Source organism: Anolis sagrei, chromosome 3, assembly GCF_037176765.1.
Source record: "Anolis sagrei isolate rAnoSag1 chromosome 3, rAnoSag1.mat, whole genome shotgun sequence".
Classification (NCBI taxonomy): Eukaryota; Metazoa; Chordata; class Lepidosauria; order Squamata; family Dactyloidae; genus Anolis; species Anolis sagrei.
The window spans coordinates 108,709,239-108,733,250 of NC_090023.1; the positions used below are offsets into that span (position 1 = coordinate 108,709,239).

Sequence of the window (24,012 nt, forward strand, 5' to 3'; positions counted from 1 at the left end):
GCACCGGTTCAGGACCTCGACAGCCTCCTTAGTAGCAGGTGGAAAGGAGTGACAAAGTTGGACATCATCTGCGTACAGATGACACCGCACCCCGAAACTCCGGATGATCTCACCCAGCGGCTTCATGTAGATATTAAACAGCATGGGGGACAGTATGGAACCCTGTGGAACCCCACAAATCAAAGGTTGTGGTGTAGAACAGGAGTCCCCCAATAACACCTTCTGGGTGCGGCCCTCCAGGAATGACTGGAGCCACTGCAAAGCAGTGCCCCCAAGGCCCATTTCCGCAAGGCGCCCCAGAAGGATACCGTGGTCGACAGTATCGAAGGCCGCTGAGAGGTCCAGGAGCACCAACAGGGACACACTCCCCCTGTCTAGCTCCCGGCGCAGATCATCCACTAAGGCGACCAAGACCGTCTCGGTACCATGTCCCGGTCTGAAACCAGACTGTGCCGAATCCAGATAATCCGTGTCTCTCAAGAATACCTGGAGTTGTGAGGCCACCACACTTTCCATGACTTTGCCCAAAAAGGGAAGATTGGAAACAGGCCGAAAGTTGTCCAATTTAGTGGGGTCCAGTGATGGTTTCTTCAACAGCGGCTTTATAATAGCCTGTTTTAGGCTCGCTGGAATCTTGCCTTCCCGAAGGGAGGCATTCACCACCACTGTTACCCACTCAGCCAATCCCCCTCTGGCCTCCCTCAGAAGCCAGGATGGGCAGGGGTCTAGGATGGACGTGGTGGGCCTCATTCCTCCAAGTATCAGGGGATGGATATCGCAATACAGAGATCACCCAGTAAGAAGTGTTGAAATTTATTCAGAATTTATTATAAACATCAAAGACATTGGTTCTGAAGAATTAATTTACAACAGTAGTAGAAAAGTCAAAACTGTGGGCTGTATTAAAGTGCAATGATTCATGTATAACCATGTGAGAAATGCAAGAAGATGGATTCAGGGACAAAGTGAAAACAGACAAGATGTGATAGGAGGGACTTTCTCCAAAGCTTCATGTCCCCAAAGTAGTTCCTTCACATAAACCTGAGAAGCAATAAACCACTTATTAATTCTACATTTTTTATAGAAAGATATTCAGTGCTTCTCAGCTACTCAAGATGGCACCCATAGCAGCAGAGGGGTGGGATGATGGTAGAGAGAATTATGACTCTTATTATATGCATCAGAATGGTATTCCTCTCTATATATTTTGGAATATAAGTATTTTTTTTAATATTCGTATTTACAAAATAAGTTATGGAGACTATTGCTATTTAATACCATGACCAGAACAGACAGTGCATCAGGTGGCAGAGTCATGTTTGTATACGATGATTTGACGAGGTGCATTTTTACATGGAAAACTGTATAAAATAAAATCTTAAGACAACATTCACAGTGCTGCTTTTGGAAGAAACCAGAGTTCATACAGAGGCATCTTGAGCAGCCTGAAGAGTATAAATATAGATATGTATATATAATATGTATTTTACATTAGTACATACAAGACACATATAAACATATACATGACACATATAAACATATACAGGTAGACATAAATGGTTGTACTGACCAAAGTCAGACACGGCTTGATTGTAACTGGGAGCCTGAGTATATTCCTAGCATTGAGAACAATATGATGAAACACTCTTCACACACCAGGAAGCAAAATCCAAGTTAATTTTATCTTACTGGATTCTATCCATTCAGTTTTAATAAGTGCCGACAATCAAAACATTCCGTCCTTATGACTCTTCATTATATAACACATGAATGAGGTACAGATTATATGAGCTATTAGTTAATTAAGAAATATGTAAGAATTTATATAAGAAATTACATATAGCTTGCATTTGGAAATGCAGATTTTGTAAACCATATCTTAGATCCCATCTACACTGCTATATAATGCAGTTTCCAAATCCAGATTAACTGCATGGAACTGGATTATATGAGTCCTATTGCCACATGATGTAGTTCAATGCAATTGATTTGGATTCTGAAACTGTATTATATGGCAATGCAGATGGGGCCTAATAGTTGAAAAACATCTCTTGCTGGAACAGATTTCTTAATTTCACAATAAGGGAATTGGGAAATTTCAGCCTCAATAAGAATTAGAAATGCTTCCATTATGGTTTAATTGTAAGTGCTAAGGGCAATTGCATGATTTTATATAATAATAGCATAAGATATAGAAAACATGTTTCAATGTTTTTACTCCACATTTAAAAAAACAAACAGGTTTATCAAATTCTTAGCATTCCATAAACAGTCATCCTTATTAGAGGATTTGGCTCTGTGGTAAAAAATACATCTAAATAGCTATTGTCACATACTGTAAAAAAAAAAGGGGGGGGGGTTCTGTTGTAGTGGAAATGTCCCTTTCTTTTGCGACATAGCCTTTAGGTGTATAAAGCACGGTGGTTAAGTATAGAGCAAAGTCAGGAAAGACTAAATAGTTCAAAATGGAATCCCCTGATGTTAGAAAAGGTGGTCAGCCCTCCAAGGACCTTTGCATTGCAGTTCTCATCATCTCTCACCAAAGATTTTGCTGGATAGGTCTGATGGGAGTTGAAGTCCAAACATGTGGAGGGCCACATAATTCCTATCCTGTTGTAAAGACTGTTCCTGTACATTACACGTTGACTCAAGAAGTTTTCATTTACAGTCATCTGTAACAATCAAGTTCCTTACATTCTATTAACTTCATAATTCTTGTTTGAACTGTACAAATTCACAGCGGTTAACATAACTTGATTTCTCCATAACATTCTTCCACATTGTGGCAAGGCCCACTTTGAGAAACGTCTGACATGCGACTTCCGGAGACTTCTTTTTCTCCAGCATGCTCTCCATGCTTGCAATGACCTTTCTACATTCTTAAATAATGCCTTTAAGAAGTCCTCGTGAACTTGAGGGCTGGTAGAGACAAAATGAGAGACACACGGCAAAGTGTGTCTCTGTTTTTATCTAGCATCCAGTTTTTGTATTGGAAATTCAAAAGCTTCACAGGAGTCTGCAATCAACCTTTAATGTCCGAAACACTGATGCTACTAACGTTGCAGTTTTCACTGTAACTTGAAGATGAACTCAGAGTACTCGAACCAGCCGCTGACTCTGGGTGGAGAGCACACACATTTACAGAAAACGTTGGACTACATTTAAACAAATTTTGAGCAACACTTAAATTCAACATGAACTCTTTGACAAGTTAAATGAAAGCATTTATAACAAAAGTCTCACCTGAGCTAGTCAGAGAAAGAGCCGATTTTGAACTGCCAAGCAACGCTAAGAGACAATTGATATGCATCCATCCTTCCCTGCTGGTGCTCAAGTTCCTTATGTACCTAGGAAGCATTTTTTTTTATTATCAAATTGTGTAAACAATTAGAATTTTTAACAGTATGTCTCATTTAAAGAGATGTGAAAACATTGCTCATTTCTAATAGACTTGTGCATGCATCCGTTTTAGACATTTTCCTTTGGCTTTTTAGGCTTGTTTGGCTTCTCTGGACTCCCTTGAAAGGAAGAAAGGAAAGGGCCCCAGGAAGGGTGCTTCTTTAACCCCTCCTCAAACCCAGACTCCCTTAAAAGGAAGGAAAGGATCCCAGGAATGGAAAGGGGAGCCTTTTAAGTTTCTCATTGACACCAATGGGTTGGATCTTCCCAGATCTTTCAGCTGCCTAGCTGAAAATGGATTTTTTCCATTAGCCTATTTTTGGGAGGCTTCCAAAAATGGATCTGGGTACCCAATGAAATCTGGACACCAAAAACAGATTGTCGTCCAGCTGAACTGCACAAGCCTAATTTCTAATCTTAGTTCTATTTTCGTGTTTCTCATAATTTCCTCCATGAGTTTCACAACAGATTTGAGAAAATCATCTGGACCACCAAACGTTGTTGGCCAACAGCATCTGGTGGCCCATACCATTTCCTCAAATCCATTGGAGAAACTACCACAGCCAATGATGAGAAATGGTGGGAGCTGCTGTCCTACAGATATTGTCATGCCCATAATTTTTCACAATATATGCTGACAGGAGTCACAGTCCAACAATAGATAGAGGTCCACACACACCTTAATCCCACTATCTGGACCATAACACATGTACTAAGTCAAATGGTTTTAATGATGCCCTGTCTTTATGTACAGTTCCTCATACCAAAGCCCATCTTCTCCTTCGTGGATCAGCTGAACTAAGTCTCCACTTTTCAGGACTAAGTCTTCAGAGCCTCCCTTGTCATAATTAGCCACAGCAGTATATTTACCAGGAGCCTAAAAGGAGAAATCACAGTGGAATTTAATCAGAAATTAAGTGCTGCTGATAGGTCCTAACATCCAAAAATCCATTTGTTTTGATAAAACATAACTTTAAAAAAATCCTTATCACATGTATAACAAGAAGCATTTATTTTGTAATTTATTTATTATTTATATCCAAGCTTTCTCCCAATATGAGACCCATAATGGCTCACAATGCAGAGCAAAACGAAACACAGCTTTCAACAATAAGCAATATGAATTAACATAATGATTAAACAAGCACACTAACTTAAATCTGCAATTAAATAACAATGGAAATACAAGTAAACGTCTATTTTGCAACTATCAGAAGCCCCACATTTCTTATGAACAGTCAATCACTTGAAATACGATTATTCATTTAATTCTCCTCTCCCCAATAAACAAAAAATGTAATCAGTTACCAGCTTCTTCTCCCCTTTTCCTTCGTCTTCGGCATCTGAGGAATTGAATGGATCCTCTGCACTGGACCAACCATCATTTTCTTCAGAGGCATCAACGGACTGAGATGTTTTGGGCCATCCTTTAAAAAAATCAATAAATAGGTGTTATTAAAACTTGGAAAGCAAGTCCTAAAAGTATTATTGGGATGGTATCTATGAAAGCTTTGTGAGAATTCCAACATGCTTATAGATTAGTAGTATTATTAATCATAATTGTTGACACTGAAAGGGGACAACTTCTAAATAAAATTCAAGGTCCATTTAGAATAGCTTTGGAAAGACATACTAGAAAAGGTCTCAGAACCAACTCTATTCTAGTTATCTGAAGGTTTTGCACTTTGACTTACATTTTTGCTGAATGTAATTGTCATACAAATATACAAATAATATACAAATATGTAATTGCCATTACCACCATGACAATTGCTACCTATTCTGCCCAATTGACAGATTAGAACCCAGCCATGACCAAGACTCTGCCCAAGATGTCCCTAATGCAGAATTTCTTAAACTCTGCTTGCCCTGATGTTTTGGACTTCAGCTCCCACAATTCCTAATAGCTGGGAAACTGGCCGAGATTTCTGGGAATTTAAGTCCAAAACACCCGGAGGAACTAAGTTTTACAAACACTGCCCTAATGTATTGCATGTTGCGTTTTTCATCTCAGCCACCACTCTTTTTCTAACTTGTGAAGTACAGTAACCCCCATACCCATAGATTCAATATTCACATATTAACTTACCCATATCCCTTAAGCATACCCTTCTTGGAGTGTTTGTGGTCCTCTCTAGTCCTTCAGTGTTATTTTACAGTAGGCTTTTGGGCCAAGTACTTTTGAAATATGCTGTTTCCAAGGTTCAGGGTATTCTTATGAGGTCTTGGAACATATCTTCCATAGAAAAGGGGGATTGCATTGTAATTTAATAATATAAATAATTATGTGTTTCCAGGTAGTATGTTTTTAAAATGTGAGAATTTGGAACCATATACATTCCCATGAGCAGGACTTATGTAATGTTTGCATGTCACAATAAAGGAACAGATACATTTTAACTCTTCTAATTTATGGTTGTTCTATTCATTACTGTGTCCTAATTTGGATATGAGCTTTTCTATAATAAGGCATAATATACCAATATGTAAGTCAGTCTATTCATCTATCTATCTATCTATCTATCTATCTATCTATCTATCTATCTATCTATCTATCATCTCATTTCTATTCTGCTCTTCTCGCCCCGTGAGGGACTCCTCTATCTAACTATCTAACTATCATCTATCTATCTATCTACCTACCTATCTCCACCCACTCGCCCACCTTGATTATTTGATTTAAGAGCTTGAAAATCTTGAACTTAAATCTTATTCCATTCCCCCTTTCTGCCTCCCAATGAGCTGTGATGTATGTATGTGCGTGAAATCACAACAGATACTTTTAGAATCATACATTGCAATGAAATACAGTAATGGATGAATAAACAAAAAACATGCATAAGTTGTGAATGGTACAGTTATATTTTTACTCAAGGTAACACAATGAAGCTGGTGTACTTATTTGTAAGTCTGTAGCAAAAGCCTATCTAAATAAAATTCACACAACAGATATTCACATTTTCACTCTTTTAAAACTTTTTCTCTACTTATTGTTCTGTCACATTTTAGCATGACTAAAAAACGAAATCTATAGCTATGCAACATAAATTAAGGGAAGGTTTAATCATTAGAAAAACAAAAAGATCAGAATGTGTCTCTTCTCACAAAAGCTCAGATTATTAGAGCATATTAAGGCCATATACACCTTTGGGGGGTCACTGAATATACAGTTGGTTTCTCCTATATTAAATTGCTACCATTAATTGCCATGGGGAAACACAAGACACACCAGTGGTATAGTTATAATGAAGGAATAGATTGCTCTCTTCTTCTGACATAACAATGCTAACTTCCAACAGCAAAGGCAAAACATACTTTGTGAGCTCACCTCCCCAAGAGTATACAAATTTCTGCAGCTAAATCAACACTGCAACAGGTATTAACAGGATACTATCCTTTTGCAACCATGCAGATTCCCTCCACATAAACCTCTAAGGATGCCTGCCATAGATGCAGGCGAAACGTCAGGAGAGAATACTTCTAGAACATGGCCATACAGCCCGAAAAACCTACAGCAACCCTTTGGAGCTGCTCTTAAGGCCACAAAAAGCAGCTGGGTGTAATGCAGGATTGTCATAAATCAGAAAATGTCTTTAGAAGGTACAGGAACTCTGCTCACACTTCACACTGAATTTGTCTCTCCATATAACTTTCTTCACAAGCTGTGAAGTTTGGAGAATAAAGAACAGAAAACATGCCAGATATCTTGGGAGGAGTAGAGGACAAAGAAGACTTGTATACAAATGAGGCAAACAAATGAAAACTGATGAATTTGAACTGGGAGTTGTGGAGTTGGTCCAACAAACAATACAGCCAAGGTGATTGGCCCAAGAATTAATTGGTCCAATATAAATTACCTTACTTGTAATGACCTTATTTGTAGTTATAAAACTGAATTGTATACTTGGTGCGGTGTGCAATCAGTTGACATACAGATGCTGTTGAACTGCAACTCTCATCTCCTTCCTGCCGTTCGCCACAATGGCTAGGGTTTGTGTTAGTTGTAGTCTAACTGACTGGAAGGCCATAAACCTGCCTAACTCTGCTAATCCATAATTAAAATGGATGATTCTCCTCTAGGATTTCAGAAGTTGGTTTTTAAGCAGTTCAGAAAGACTTGTGGAGTTGCCCATTAGCTGTGAAGCTACCAGATGCAAAAAGAAAAACACTGCAAGCTGTCAAACAGCCAAAAGTCACAGCACACCATGCACAAGCCGCTCCTGTGGCCCAGGAGAGATACATTACCTTGCTTGCGCTGAGCTGCTAGTAAAAGATAAGAAGTGCCGACCCACTTGGCCCTGTTCCATGTTAACACAGAACTTGCATCTGCGAAAGAACTGAATAATAGTAAGTATTCCCAGTGCATTACACTGGAGCTGTGGTGCTACCTTCATATCAAAGCTAGGTTTAGCTTGACTATAAAAAGGAAAAAAGGCAAAGGAATATGACTTCATCTGTGTGCCAAATAGACAGATTTTGTAGTGCTTTCTTTTCCCTTGGCCATGACGTCCTGGATTAAATGCCAGTATCTCAATTCTGTGATTCTAATTTCTCATCTTCTTTATTATTAGTAAATCAGAACTTAGAAAAGTTAGTTTTAAAAACTACAACTTCTAATATGCAATCTAAAAAGTCACTTTTCCAAGTTCTGGTTAGCTGTCCGAATGACAATGAAGGTCCAGATTTATTCAGGTTCCTTGCCAATCATGTTGCTTTCCATTAGCTATAGAATAACATAATTTCCCCCTCCCTCTTCAAAGTCTCCAATATGTCTCACCCCTGCCCAAGTCAATCTTGTCTTGTTTCTTATATCGGAGGGACGAGGGTGGGGTGTTACCATTTTTTTTTAAAGTAGTTGGTTATTGAAATAAAAGACTGTGGAAGGACAATCATAAGTTGCTTACCTGTAACTGTGGTTCTTTGAGTGTCCGTCTGTGAAATTAGCACATATGGGTCTTCTTGTGCGCCTGCGCAAAAAATCGGAATATTCTAGAGTTTTACTAAGTTTTTAAACCAATTAGAAACCCCGCCCACCACCCCCCCTCCCCCCCTGGCCGTATAAGAGGCCCCACGGCGTGGTTTCACTTTAGTTCCTTAGCGCCAGACAGCAACCAAGGAAAAAGGAAAAAACAGGGCATGACCAGAGGGGAGGATGGGCGGGTTCGTGCTAATTTCACAGACGGACACTCAAAGAACCACAGTTACAGGTAAGCAACTTATGATTCTTTGTCGTGTCGTCTGTGAAATGAGCACATATGGGAGAATAGCAAGCTACTAACCTGGAGGTGGGTCATGCCACACAGGAAAAAAGTACCGCTCTGCCAAAGGCTGCATCTTTTTTAGCCGCCAGGTCGAGCTTGTAGTGAGAAGCAAATGTTGAAGGCGTAGACCAAGTTGCTGCCTTGCAGATTTGGTCAAGAGGTACTCCCCGAAGGAAAGCCTGAGAGGCAGAGACTGACCTCGTGGAATGAGCTTTGATGTGAAGTGGTGGCTCTTTTCCCGCTAGTTGGTAAGCTAGTCTAATAGTGGATATGATCCAGGAAGAGAGTCTTTGGGACGTTACTGGGTGTCCCATTGTGTCTTCCCTGTATTTCAGGAAAAGTCTAGGGGATTTCCTATATGATGCTGTGCGATGTATATAGAAGGAAAGTGCTCTTTTAACATCTAACGAGTGCAGTGAGACCTCCAACTGTGAGGTCGGATTAGGAAAAAAGGACGGTAACGTGATGTCTTGGGACATATGAAACTGAGACACTACTTTGGGTAAGAAGGTAACGTCCGTACGGAGGACTACCTTGTCCTCGTGAAAACGGATATATGGGGGGTCTGCCCGAAGGGCAGCGAGTTCACTGGACCTCCTAGCAGATGTAATGGCCACTAGGAAGGCCGTCTTCCACGAAAGGTGGGAGATATGGGCTGAAGACATCGGCTCAAAAGGGAATTTAGATAACTGGGATAAAACTAGTTCTAAACTCCATGGAGGCGAAGGGGGGGAAACAGGTGGGTAAAGGTTCTTGTAGCCTCTGAGGAACAATTGAACAAGGTTATCTTGAAAAAGGGACGGCAAGTCCGCCTTCCTTCTAAAGGAAGATAGGGCAGCTACATAACATTTAACTGATGAAAGGGAGAAGCCCTTGGAGGCTAAGTGAGAGAGGAAATCTAATATCAACGGGATAGAGGCCAGAGAGGCATCTCGGCCCGAATTCTCGGCAAAGGTTTTAAAGGTAGTCCACTTGTAAGCGTAGGCTCTCTTAGTGGACGGCCTTTGGGCTGCGAGGATTATGCGTGAGACTCCATCCGAGAGTCCTAGTGTGGCTTGATCCTCCATGCAGTCAGGTGGAGGGAGTGTGGATCTGGGTGTTGGATTAGGCCGTTCTCGATGGTGAGAAGGTCCGGGGATGGTTGGAGCCGGAGAAATTGGCCTTGGGAGGCTTGAAGTAATGGTGCGAACCATGGTTGGCGGGGCCACCACGGTGCAATCAGAATGCAGTCTGTGTTGTCTGCAATTATTTTGGCTACCACAGAGGGTAGGAGGGGGAGAGGGGGGAAGAGGTACAGTAGGCCGGGGTTCCACTGAAAGAGGAAGGCATCTCCGAGACAGCCTGGGAATGCGTGAGGGTGGAGCCTCGCGCAGAACAGGGGGCAATGTGTGTTTGTTGGTGATGCGAAGAGATCTATCTGGGGTGTGCCCCAGAGGTTGGAAATCATTTTGAACTTTGAAGGGTGTAAGTGCCACTCGTGGTTGGTCCTTGTGGACCTGCTTAGTGAGTCGGCCAATGTGTTGTCCTGTCCTGGTAGGTGGATGGCAACTAGGAATATTTTCTCTTTGATGCACCATTCCCAGATGCGGGTTGATATGGACAGAAGGGTCTGGGAATGAGTTCCTCCCTGTTTGTTGATGTAGTATTTGACAGTGGTATTGTCCGTCACTATTTGAATTGTGCGGTTGTATATGATCGGGCTGAAGGCCCGAAGAGCTTTCTCTACCGCTATGAGTTCGAGGGCGTTGATGTGAAGTTGGCGCTCCGACCCGGACCAGCGGCCGCTGATCTGGAGGTCGTTTATGTGTGCCCCCCACCCGGACGTGGAGGCGTCGGTCGTGAGGGCCATGGTCGGTTTGGGTGTTTGGAAGGGCATTCCCTTGTTTACATTGTGTTGACTTATCCACCATGAGAGGGAGTTGAGGACAGATTGGGGGGGGGTGGAGGATAGTGTTTTGGGAGTCTCTGTGAGGGCGGAACACTTGAAGGAACCAATTTTGGAGGGGCCTTAGCCGCAGGCGGGCAAAAGGAGTAACACTGGTGGTAGATGACATGTGGCCAAGGATGGATTGGATAGCCCATGCAGAGGCGCATTTGCGGCCTTGAAGGCCCAGAATGACTTGACGGAGGTTGGCTAGGCGGTCTTCTGGGAGATAGGCCTTTTGGAGAGTAGAGTCGAGGACAGCGCCTATAAACTGGATCCGTTGGGATGGGGTGAGGTGGGATTTTTCTTGATTCACAATGAGGCCCAGTTCCTGTAGGAGACATAAAGTGTAATGGATGTCAGATGACAATTTAGAACGTGATTTAGAACAAAAAAGCCAGTCATCCAGGTACGGGAAAACCGTGACCCCTTGCTGGCGTAGGTGTGCTGCTACTACAGACATGCATTTAGTAAACACTCTGGGAGAGGTAGACAATCCGAAAGGGAGGACATTAAACGAGAAAAAACAGTTATCTATCGCAAAACTGAGAAATTTGCGATGCTGGGGCCGAATTGAGATATGGAAGTATGCATCCCGGAGGTCTATGGTTGCTAGCCATGACCCTTCCGGGAGGAAAGGGAGTATGGTAGGTAGGGTGACCATCCGGAACTTGCGGGGCATGATAAAGGTATTGATCTTCCGAAGGTCTAGGATGGGGCGAAGACCTCCATCCCGCTTGTCTACAAGAAAATAACGGGAGAAGAAACATGAAGAGGCTTCACAGGAGGAAATTTGAGAAATAGCTCCCTTTTGTAGAAGGGAGGTTACTTCTTCCCAAATGGCAGGGGAAGGCTGGGTAAGTAAAATATTGCCAGTTGGAGGGTAAGTGTGAAATTCAATGGCATAGCCTCTATCAATAATATCTAGTATCCAGGCGTCAGATGTTATGGCCCGCCATGCAGGGAGGTATGGATGAAGTCTGTCCATGTAAAAAGGAAAAGGTGGGTTGGATCTAAGGGATGAAGAGGGATTTGGATGTTCACTAAAAACGACGTTTGTTATTGTTAGACGGTCTGGTACCGCGGTACTGACCCCTGGCAGGAAGAGGTGGTCTCCTTGTAGATGTAGCCGGTGAGTAAGGGCGTCTTCCTCTGTAGAAGGAGGAGTAGTAAGGTCTGTGGTAGAATTGAGGCCGCTGGTAGTAGGGTCCCCATCTCTGCTTTTGCTGGTATGGAAATGGCTGCTGATCATATTTGTTTACTGTTTGTTTCATCTCATGAGAATGTTTGAGTTGAGAATCTGTATCTGGATTGAACAGGCCCGCTTCATCCATTGGAAGGTTTTCAATTAAGGTGCGGGCTGACGGGGAGAGAATGGCGGCACGCAGCCATGCATGGCGACGTAAGGCCACTGAACCAGCTATGAGCTTGCCAGAAGTGTCAGCAGTATTTTTAGCCAGGTCTTTTTGGAGTTTGGATAGTAGTAAAGCTTCCTGTTGGAAGGCCTTAATCAGTGGTTGGTTTGTGGCAGGTAATAAATCTAGGTAAGGAGTCAGCTTGTTCCAGAGGTGGGTTTGATAAACACTCATATAAACCCCGTAATGAGCCATGCGTGCAAAGAGGCATGCTGAGGAGTAGAATTTTTTGGCCATAGTGTCAAGCTTCCTTCCCTCTTTGTCAGAAGGGGAAGATTGGTTAGTTTGTATAGGTTTTGGTTGAGCATCTGTCACTATGGAATTTGCCTTAGGCATCTTGGAAAGCCAAGACTGTGACGTAAGGTCAATCCGATAAAGATTTTCTGCTCGCTTGGGGGTGGCTGGCACCATGGATGGTGCAACTCCTGTTGTTTTTAGGATTTTTAAGAGGTAAGGTAAGGTGGGAAGGGAGGTAGACACTGGAGGTTGTTGTTCAGAGGTAGTAAAGCAAGGATCCTGAACCGTATCAGAGGGTTCAGGAATAGCTAAGTTGAGGGCTCTAGAGAGTCTTATCAGTAAGGCTGAAAAGTTTTTAAAGTCTTGGAGTTGTTGAGGAGTGAAATCAGTGTCAGGTTGGGGGTCAGGGAGGGCAGGAGTGTCATCATGGGACTCTAAGTCGATTGTTTCAGAGTCAAGCTGAGGGCGAGGGGTTTCATCCATGGGAGGGTCTTCTTCCCGGGGGTGTGGTGGAGGGGGTGGGTGAGTAGCAGTGGCTGAGGGAGGCACACGTGGAGGTTGGGGATAAAGAGATCTTTGGGGATCAATGAGCCCATGGTCCCTATAGTGGTCTGGAGGGGGATAGTAGAAGGGATAGGGAGGATATGGAGGGGGAGGGGGAGGGTAGAGATGATAAGGGTATTCAGGGTAAGGATAAGGAAGAGGTTGGCGTGGCGAGTGAGAGCGCATGCGCTTCTGCGGGGGTGGAGAAGGGCTCCGAGAGTCATCAGGGGAGGCGGAGCGACGGGGCCGCGGGGAGCGCTCCCTGCGCGAAGGCGGATCCACAGGAGTATTGGTCAGCGGTACCGAAGGGGCAAGGCTGATCAGGATGGGAGGGGGAGAGGGCTGGGAAGGAGGGAGAGGAGGAGGCGATATCTCCGGATCCGGAGAGGCTTGGCCATGAAGGTGAGTGGAAAGGAGTTCAAGGGGGGGAAGGTGGGGGGGATTTTCAATGTTTAAGAAGGAAGCCAGCGATTCCTGCTCCTGGTGGGAGGGAGGAAGAGGCTGAGGCATCGGATCCAGAGGAGGAGGGCTCAAGGGCTGATTGCCAGTGAGTTGCCGTCCCTTTTTCTGTTTAGCATTTTTTTCTTTTGATTTGCCTGACTTAGAGGCTTGTTTAGAAGGCTTGGATTTCTTCCTCAGAGGCTCCGTGGAAGGAGCGGGGGGAATGGGTGAGTCAAGCCTATCTCCTGGCGGAGAGGGAGGCTGCTCTATTTGTGTGCTGGGGGAGGATTGCCTGGGCTCAGCCACGTGGCGCGCGGAGCTAGAAGGAGCCTCCGGGGCCAATGCTCTCTCATATAACAAAGCTTTAAGCCTAGCATCTCTGCTCTTACGAGCCCTAGTGGTGAAACTTTTACAGATTTCACAAGTCTGTGGGCTATGAGTTTCGCCCAAGCACAAAAGGCATTTAGAGTGCCTATCGGCATCAGGGAGCGTAGTCCCGCAGGCCGAGCAGTTTTTAAAATATAAAGTAGACATCTAGCCTGAGAATGGTCAGTCAGTCCGAGTCAGGGCAGGAGAAGATCAGCGTCGTCAGTCAGAATATATAGTTCAATAGCCAGAAATCAGAGGAAAGAATAGACCGAAGATATTGCTGTTGCGCGGAAAAGGAACTAAAGTGAAACCACGCCGTGGGGCCTCTTATACGGCCAGGGGGGGAGGGGGGGTGGTGGGCGGGGTTTCTAATTGGTTTAAAAACTTAGTAAAACTCTAGAATATTCCGATTTTTTGCGCAGGCGCACAAGAAGACCCATATGTGCTCATTTCACAGACGACACGACAAAGAAACCACATTAGACAGTAAACCATAACCAATCAAGAGTGGTGTCAGAAAGGGTACATAGATTCAAGAGATTTCTTCTTAGTGATATAGGGAGGTTTATTAGCTTGAATTCCCCTTTTCTGTGAGTCTAGTCACATAACAGTTATAGCACTTTGATGCCACTTTAATCATCACTACTCTGTCCTATGGAATTCCAACATTTGTAGTTTAGTGGGGGATTCAGATGTTTCTGTTAGAAAGCTCCTGTGTTGTAGTTGAGAAGAGTACACTAACGAATCCTAAGTACACACCAATAGATCATATAGAATCATGTCAACTGAAATAGTATCATGCTGTTATAATTATGCAGTATTGGATACACTCTGGCTTCTCTGGAATGACCTCTGGGAGCCACAGGAGAACAAAAGTATTTCTTGGACTTAATGTATCAAGTGCTTGTTATCTATCCAATGTATGTTTTTTTAATTGTGTCAAAAGCGGCATGGAAATAACTGCAAGTCACTTCTGGTGTGAGAGAATTGGCTGAGGCTGATAAACGGGAGCTCACCCTGTCTCACGGATTCAAACCGCTGCCCTTCAGGTCAGCTGTTCAGTTGGCACAAGGATTTAATCCATTGCACCACCGTGGCTCCCTGTATGTATTGTCAAATACTATATTATGGAAAGGAATGGATATTACTGTATTATGAAAAGGGATTAAGAATTAGAGACCAAAAGAAAATTATTTTATTTGTTCTCTGCTTGAAAACCCCTTCAGAAAAAAAACAATTTCAATATAGGATTCTGATATTTTCCAAACATCCTGAAGTATTCTATAGGATTTCTCTACACAATAAATTTCCATGTTTGTGCAGAATCCACATTTTCCGTGCATAAAATGCATTTACAGTGTAGGAAACCCATTTTCTGTGTAGAAAAACATTAAAAAATCACACATGCCTGTAAAGAAAAACCTCACAGAATACATCAGGTCAATACAAGGAGAGTAATATGCAAAAATTGTAGTTTTCCTTTGCTGTTGGAAGAAAATTGTTTTAATTTTATTTATTTATTTAGTTATTTATTATTTTAATCATTTGGGTTTTATGTGAGAGGGAAACAGTTGAGCATATAAATCAATGGCAAGATCCCCATTAGTGAGTGTGATTGATCAGAATCCAAGATGAGGATGGATAGAAAGATGGAAATGAAGAGTGAATCTATATGAATAGTACACAATGAAGCCAATGACACCAGTGAGTACTGACACATGATAGTTTGATTAAGCCATTTCCCATAGGTTGTGTCCAGAATATTTAGATTTACTCTTGTACTAGCAGCACTGCTTCTAGTTCCTGGAAATTCCTGAAGATGGCATGAGAAGCTGTCCTGAATCAAAGCTGCTATCTGTTTTCATTGACTAAATATAGAGGTTATTTCCCAATAGTTCTATGTATAAAAAATAACAAGAAAACTATGCAAAGGGAAAATTGTTTCCTGGACATAATAATTGATTATGGATTTTCTGGCACTTAAGCATTGATTCCATATAACGGGAAATGGAAAAACAGTGGTACCTCCATATCCACGGGTTCTGCACCCACAGATTCAACTAACCATGACCCAAAAATATTTGGGGGGGGGGGATCAAAAGCAAACCTTGATTTTGCCATGTGCCAAGCGCTATGCTGAAGTTTAATCATATCCCACTGTAGTTTCCAGCCATTTCACAGATCTTCATGCTCTTTCTGGCTCTAATTTGAGATGTTCATCATTTTATGTAAGGGTTGACATTTTACTACCCTAGTGTATATAATGGGACCCGAGCATCCACATGTTTTGATATGCATAGAAGGTCTTAAAACCTCAGTGGATACTGAGTGCCCACTGTAGTTCAAAACAAGAGCCTGGCAGTGCATATATTATATTAATGCATATATTATATTGGGATCCCATAATATAAACAAGAAAGAATTGGTCTACCTCTCAGACCCAAAGGAGTTGGATCACTCTTTACTTCATGTCGTTTAATATTTTTGTCAGGACTGATAGGAGGAGCTGCAGTAGATTGAATACACACAAAAGAGACACAGAGAGAAATAAGCTGAAGAACCAGATAAAGAAGAATAGGCCGGTTGCATGCAAATTACCTTTGAGTTTATACTGGGAAAAATAAATTTATTTTTATTCCCAAAAGAGAAGCAAATCTCAAAGTTGGGTAATCAAAAGATACAATGTACAATAGCGTATGCATTTTCAAAATAAGTACTAGAAGGGACAAAGTTACAATTAATATGTATGTTTGAAACTTATTGTGCTCATATATATATTGTAGTAAGACTAAATCCTGTATCAGTACCTGGTCCTGAAAGAAGGATCATTGGTAAAGTCTGGCTTTTTGTGGTAGGAGATTCTGTAGAGGCAAGCAAGGAATATTAGTGCTCACCTTAAATGAACTGGCTAACTACATTCATCAGCAGCCTTCAGAAAGAACTCAAAGGTAACGTCCAGGTTTCAGAGCAGCAGAGTTTCAAAAGTATGGTGCAAAGAAAGGAGACAAGGGATCCTGATCTCTGGGCAAAACCAAGCCCAACAAAAGACATCATTCTTAGGATATCTGTGAAGCAGTTTTCTAACAAGTTCACCTTTTCCAGATTAGTTTACCTTTATATTCTCTCAGACCTTTCTTTTCAAAATCACTCCTGACTCTTCACAATGGACAATGCCAATTACTGTGAGAAAAATGTAGTTTCTTAAAATGCACATTTCCAGACTTTTAAGGTTAGAAATGTTTTTTTTCCAGTGGAAAGTTTTGTTTTCTTTTTGTTTTTTTTTAAAAGCCGAGCCACCTGAGGTAGGAATAGTTACCTAACACCTTCAACAAAATAGCTGTGGGGAAAAGAAAGAGAGAAGAAAAAACTGCAGAAGAGGTGGGGGAAAAAGAACATACAAAAACTAAGGCCCCTTCCAGACAGACCCTATATCCCAGGATCTGGGATCAGTGAACAGCTAGTGAAAGAAGATTTTAACACTTATGGCAATGATTTGACCCGGACTGGATTTTGGATTCTGATGTTTAATAGGCATGTGTTAATCAATTGTTTTTAACTACTGTTTTAATATTTTTGTAATATTTTTAATGTAGTGTTGATTGTTTTATGATGATGACACTGTATGGTGCTTTTGTGAGGACGCCCTGAGTCCCCCCCTTGGGGGTGAGAAGAGCGGGGTATAAATGTAGGAAATATATAGTTAATAAATAAATCTGATCCCAGGTTTTCTGCTTTACACTGGATTATATGAGTCCCCACTGCCTGATAATCTGGGATAAACAGAAAACCTGGGATCAAATTCTGGGATATAGGGCCTGTGTGGAAGGGCTTTAAGATAAACTAGAGGCAGTGCCAGAAAAGCAGGCTTTTTAAAAAGTAAGAATGACTGATATTTGATTAAATCAGCAGCCCCATTTAGATATTTATTATTATTACACCTTTTCCACCTGCAAATGACTTAATGATCTCTTTGGAAACTAACTAATAAAGGAAAACAAGTTTCCGTAACTCAGGTTTGGGGTTTTTTGCAAATAATTTAGGTCAACGTTTCTCAACTTGGGGGTCGGGAACCCGGGGGGGGGGGGGGAGCACGCGAGAGGGTGTCAGAAGGGTCGTCAAAGACCATCAGAAAACAAAGTATTTTCTGTTGGTCATGGGGATTCTGTGCGGGAAGTTTGGCCCAATTCTGCCATTGGTGGGGTTCAGAATGCTCTTTGAGTGTAGGTGAACTATAAATCCCAGCAACTACAACTCCCAAATGTCAAGATCTATTTTCCCTAAACTCCACCAGTGTTCACATTTGGGCATATTGAGTATTTGTGCCAAGTTTGGTCCAGATCCGTCATTGTTTGAGTGCTCTCTGGATGTAGGTGGACTATTATTTATTTATTTATTTATTTACAGCATTTATATACCGCTTTTCTCACCCCTAGGACTCAAAGCAGTTTGCACATAGACTACAATTCCAAAACTCAAGGTCAATGCCCACCAAACCCTTCCAGTAATTTCTGTTGGTCATGGGAGTTCTGTGTGCCAAGATTGGTTCAATTCCATCATTGGTGGAGTTCAGAATGCTCTTTGATTGTAGGTAAATTATAAGTCCCTGCAACTGCAACTCCCAAATGATAAATCAATATCCCCCAACCCCACCAGTATTCAAATTTGGGCATATCAGGTATTTTTGCCAAATTTGGTCCAAGGAATGAAAATACATCCTGCAGATCAGATATTTACATTAGGATTCATAACTGTAGCAAAATGACAGTTATGAAGTAGCAACAAAAATAATGTTATGGTTGGGGGTCACCACAACATGAGGAACTGTATTAAGAGTTCATGGCATTAGGAAAGTTTAGAAACACTGATTTAGGTGAATGCGTTATTTTGAAGATGTGCTAACCAGATATTAACAACAACATCAGATGATGCCGGCTGATATTTATTAATATGGAAACCTTCAATTTCCCTAGAGCTGTTGTTTTTACTAATTACGAATAAAATAAGATGTTACCATTTTAATCCTTTTATGCTTCGTAACTTAATTCCTCCCACTTCACAGTTAACTGATGCCCAAGGATAATCAAGATGCACTGCAAAATTTACCTTTGCCTTTTTCAGGATACTTGGATGTGACTGTGGTGATACAACCATCCGGACATACAAGGTCAGAATTTCTCTCTTCCTGTTTTCTGATGTTCCTTCCGTCATTTTGAGAAGGGCTGCTCATGGAAGAAATTGACACTACAGTCACTGGTGCAAATTGAATCTCACTGTACAACTATAACCACGTGATAACAAGGGAAGCCAGTGTTTTAAAATACATGAGAAAAGATGTTCTATACACATATCATTAAGATGGCTGACCACATAAGCAATGAGTTTCCACAGGCAGAGATTCTGTGCTGCAATATTGTATTTGCCTCGATTCTCTCATGTCTGTATACATTTTCAGACCAAAACTGGAAAGAGGAAGTTGCATCAGACACAGGGTCACAGATTTTATTTCTTTTATTGATCTTCTGGCTGTTGTTTTACCATTATTTTATTGTTGTACACATATTTTAACTGTTGGAATTTGTGTGTTTTTATGCTGCAAGCTGCCTTGAGTCTGCAAGGAGAAAAAGGCAGTATAGAAATTCCCTAAACAAATAAAAAGTCAATAAATAAAAAGTAAGTAAGGGAACCCCCAGTGACGCAGAGGGTTAAACCGCTGAGCTGCTGAGTTTGTTGACTGAAAGGTCGCAGGTTCGAATCTGGGGAGCAGCGTGAGCTTCTGCTGCCAGCCCCAGCTTCTGCCAACCTAGCAGTTCGAAAACATGCAGTGTGAGTAGATCAATAGGTACCGCTCTAGCAGGAAGGTAACGGCGCTCCATGCAGTCATGCCAGTCACATGACCTTGGAGGTGTCTACTGACAACGCTGACTCTTTGGCTTAGAAATGGAGATGAGCACCAACGCCCAAAATCAGACACAACTGGACTTAATGTCAGGGGACAACCTTTATCTTTACCCCTAAGGCACAAATGTGTGAAGTAATCATCCTTTTAAAAATACAAAGGAACCCAGAAAGGTAAGTTATGATATACAGTTTATTGTTCATGACCATGTGGAAAAGCAAGGTTTCTAGTAATAGGTGTGCATAAACATTGTGATGCTATTTTTTATTGTGTTAGAAGCAAAGTGAGAATATACTGCAAGTTGCTTCTGGTGTGAGAGAATTGGCCAACTACAGAGACATTGCGCAGAGGATGCCCGGATGTGTTACCATCCTGTGGGAGGCTTCTCTCATATCTCCACATGGGAAGCTGGGCCTGACAGTTGGGAGCTCACTCAGTCTTGTTGATTCGAACTGCTGACCTTCAGGTCTTCACGTCAGCAGTTCAGCCGACACAAATGTTTAACCCCCTGCGCCACCACGGATACTATAAAGCACTTGTAAAAGAACCTGAAATAAACCCTCAAGTTATATCTGTTAATTGAACAGAGGAGTGCAAAGCAGAACACACTTAAATCAGAAGAGCATTAACTATTTATTTTCTTAATAAGTTGTAAAATAGATAGGAACTCACCTTGTGTTAGATGATGCAGGTAACGGTAAACTGTGTGTATGCTCTAGAATCCTGTGCTGGCTAGCTTCTGTAAGAAAGAGAATATCTTATTAACTGTACTATAAACTGAACCTTTGGTTCGGTTTTTGAAACTTCTTTGTTGAAAAGCTCAAATTCATTACATTTCTAACTACATTATGATAAGCTGAATATAGAGTTTTCATCAGTGTTTGGGTAGAAGTAGACAGTTTGGAAAGAACTAGATGGGCTACAACTGGAGACATATGTGAGCAACACCTACTCAATGTCAACTTTTGTTTTCATCACTGTCCCTAATTGCAAATTCTTTAGTCTGTCTTGCAAAAGTCAACAGGTGTTTGTGTTTTTTAGAAAAAAATGCAGACAGTAATCACACTGAAGGGTAAGCTGTTGTTGTTGTTATTATTATTATTGGGAGACTTACGTCGAAATGCCTGCAGTTGGCTGGTCAATACTTTTCTGATTGCATTTACCCAAGTGGCTTTGACTTCAGGGGTTGGGGCCTGTGTCAAAAAGGAAAAGTTAACAAGTCAGCTGCTTGTCACTGATTAAACCAACAAAAGGAAAAGAGACAAAACCAACATCCTGGGGGCTTAAAAATGAGAACTTGTTTTTGCTGATGTAAAAAAGGAACTGGATATTGTTATTGTCACTTTTTTACTAGAAGGAACAGATGTGCATGGATATTAATAAGCCTTGTTGCTTTAGCAGCAGTTGCTGTTGATGATGAGGATGACAGTTACTGCATAGTTTTCTATCAAGAAAAATGCTTAAGAGCAAACTCTAAAATTGTAACAGCAAATAAAAGACAAAACTCAAACGCTGGGGAACTCCAGACAGGAAACAATCAGGAACAGCTAATCACCTCTCAAAAAAGGATTCCCTCAGGCAGGAACAAGCCACACCTAAAAACTGTCAGGCCATCAAATGCTAATCAAGGTGGCCAATTGAAACATTCACACCTAGCTCCAACAGACAAGAGTTCTTTCTCCCACCCCGGACTTTCCACAGATATATAAACCCAATTTTCCTAGTTTCCAACAGACCTCACAACCTCTGAGGATGCCTGCCATAGATGCAGGTAAAATGTCCGGAGGGAATGCTTCTAGAACATGGCCATACAGCCCATAAAATCTACAACAACCCAGTGATTCTGGCCATGAAAGCCTTCGACAATACAGGGCATATCTTCTCTGAAACATGTAGAACTAGAGAGAACATCTCACACCAAGAAAAGTTTGTCACCTTTCCATCAAACAAGAAGTTCTCTTTCTACTTTTCAGTCATCTTGGAGAAGGGACAGAGGTCAGGAATAATATAATCTTGTGATTCATAAACAGCCCATTTAAAAGAAAAATGCTTACTTGTATTATGTAAACTTCTTCCCTTGCATTATACCAGATTTCAAATTTTTTAGCATCACCTTTGATGTTTTCTGTTATTCCAACAGCAGTCATCTAGAAAACAACAGATATATTAATTGATAATTAGTGTGTCATAATAGTATGTGGACATCTCAAAGCAAACATCAGTTTGTAGTTCCACAACTGCTTTCTCTACATATACCATATTTACTTGAATCTAGTGCACTATCGAATCTAATGCGCACCCCAATTATCAAGACAAAAAAAAAAAGGATTTGCTGGTGAATGTAATGTGTAGGGGCAAAAAGTTTCCTCTTTGTAATTTGGCCAAAAAGTTGGCATTGCTCTGTGCTTAGAATTCCTTCTTTAAAAATAAAAAAGTTAGATCACCAAATCTTCCAGGGACTCAAAGTGGCTAACAATAACATGACACAACACAACAGAATCAGAACATTTCAAAATGTCTTACATTTAGAGAATGCTTATAACTGTATGAAGGTGCTTTTTCATATCCTTCTCCATTTTCCTCTCTCTTTTTACAGAACAATATTGCCTTCTCATGGAGGAAGAGATGCCTTTGCATAGGTTTGAACCGTGCCAGGTCCTTCACTTTCGAATGTCCCTTTTTATGATCAGTCCATACATTAAATGATCCTTGCATTAGAAGTTTGCCCAGTTCATTCATGTTTCCCTTAAAAAAGCACACAAGAGATATTTGTGAACAGTTGAGAACATATAGATGTCTTCTTTGTCTCCTCTTTAATCTGGCATGGAAAGAGGGGAAAGCTCAGCATGAAGCAAAGACCAAACATTATGCTTGTGCTCCCTTCTTACAAAGTCAGTGAAAGCCTTGGAGGTTCTGCCTCCAAGGCTTAGATCAGTGGTTCTCAACCTGTGGGTCCCCAGGTGTTTTTGTGTACAACTCCCAGAAACCCCAGCCAGTTTACCAGCTGTTAGGATCTCTGGGAGTTGAAGGCCAGAACATCTGGGGACCCACAGGTTGAGAACCACTAACCTAGATGGACACAGGAGGATTTCCAGGTCTCACAATTCTACCTTTAGTTTATTAGTTTTAGCTTTTTAGGGGGAAGAGTTACATCTGGAAACATTTTTAAAGAGTGGTGTGAGGGAAATGTATTTTATAGGCCTGTGCACACCAATTCCTGCCTTCCACTTAAAGCTCAAACCATCGACATTTCTACAAATCTCAGCATTTTTAATGTGTGAGAGAGACATGTCAACATATTTTGGGAACACATATTTTCTGAACCCTGAGGAAAGAGGGCAATATCCCTAATATTCAATTCCAATGTAAGAAAAACCAGGAATAAAGACAGCAATAATTTATACATATATGTTTAATTTATACATTTACATATACATGGCACCATCATATTCTATTAAACATAAGAAGAAAGCTATCCAGAAGAAGCAGAAAAAAGCTATCACCTGAAAATCAGTTCCCTTTGCATTAAAAAAAGTTTGGAGTAGCATTCATTAATAAAATAGTTTCAGAAATATAACCATCATGTTAGATAATTGGGAAAAAACCATTACAGAAAACAATTTAACTGGGTTGTTGTAGGTTTTTCGGGCTGTATAGCCATGTTCTAGAAGCATTCTCTCATGATGTTTTGCCTGCAACTATGGCAGGCATCCTCAGAGGTTGTGAGACCTCATAACCTCTGAGGATGCTTGCCATAGATGCAGGCGAAACGTCAGGAGAGAATGTTTCTAGAACATGGCTATACAGCCCAAAAAACTTACAACAACCCAGTGATTCCGGCCATGAAAGCCTCGACAATGCAAACAATTTAACTATTTCTCATATTTTTCTTTCTGTTGTTACATAACAACATTTTTAACATTTCACCACTTACATCATAGCCAGTGATTGCAATCTGATGCATGGAATCATTCACTGCTTTAAGAATTCCCAATATTGATGTTAATGCCTCTTGGAGATCTTCAGCACCTTCACGGTTTTTACTGTATTTTAACATTTCCTGTAGAAAAAGTACAGACACCACTACATGAATCTTAAGGGGGAATTCAGATCTCAAAACAACAGAACTTATGATGCATATTATACAAAGGATAACACTACAAAGGATAACACTACAAAATAAATTATTACAACAGAATACAAGTAGAACCAGAATGAGGATACCTTGGTTCATTTATCTTTTGCATTTCTTATATGACCTTGAAAAAGACACGTGTAAACAAAAAGGAGTCTTATCTAAAGAAACCTTTTGATCCAGTCAAAAAATCGTATTTGTCCCACTCCCTACACCTCCAGTACTAGAAGGCTTTCCGATCTTCCAGATTCCAGAGGGTGAAAGCATCAACAGACATTACATTTCACTCACCATCTCAGATTTCACTAGAATGAATGTCCCAAGAGTAGATTTCAGAGTGCTCTACTTCAAAATTTTGTTATTATGTGATGTGGTCCAGTCCTGGGGAGTGG

The 24,012-nt window shown here is 41.3% G+C and overlaps 1 protein-coding gene across 9 annotated transcripts in view; it reads right to left on the reverse strand.

Moving 5' to 3' along the window:
* Positions 1–801: 801 nt before the first annotated feature.
* The window catches only part of MCF2L (MCF.2 cell line derived transforming sequence like), a 131,457-nt gene continuing 108,246 nt past the window's right edge, over positions 802–24,012 (reverse strand). For 6 of the 9 annotated variants that reach the window (XM_060769625.2, XM_060769628.2, XM_060769626.2 and 3 more), the window contains 12 exons: positions 23,420–23,545; positions 22,009–22,230; positions 21,540–21,632; positions 20,600–20,678; positions 20,158–20,224; positions 18,693–18,808; positions 16,397–16,450; positions 16,021–16,095; positions 4,708–4,826; positions 4,164–4,276; positions 3,244–3,347; positions 802–3,117 (listed from right to left, as the gene is read on the reverse strand). In XM_060769625.2, the coding sequence (XP_060625608.2) occupies positions 3,023–3,117; positions 3,244–3,347; positions 4,164–4,276; positions 4,708–4,826; positions 16,021–16,095; positions 16,397–16,450; positions 18,693–18,808; positions 20,158–20,224; positions 20,600–20,678; positions 21,540–21,632; positions 22,009–22,230; positions 23,420–23,545 (1,263 nt within the window). In that variant the 3' untranslated portion in view covers positions 802–3,022. The remainder of the gene's footprint in view (positions 3,118–3,243; positions 3,348–4,163; positions 4,277–4,707; positions 4,827–16,020; positions 16,096–16,396; positions 16,451–18,692; positions 18,809–20,157; positions 20,225–20,599; positions 20,679–21,539; positions 21,633–22,008; positions 22,231–23,419; positions 23,546–24,012) is intronic. The other 3 variants (XM_060769630.2, XM_060769632.2, XM_060769627.2) reach the window with 2 other exon arrangements.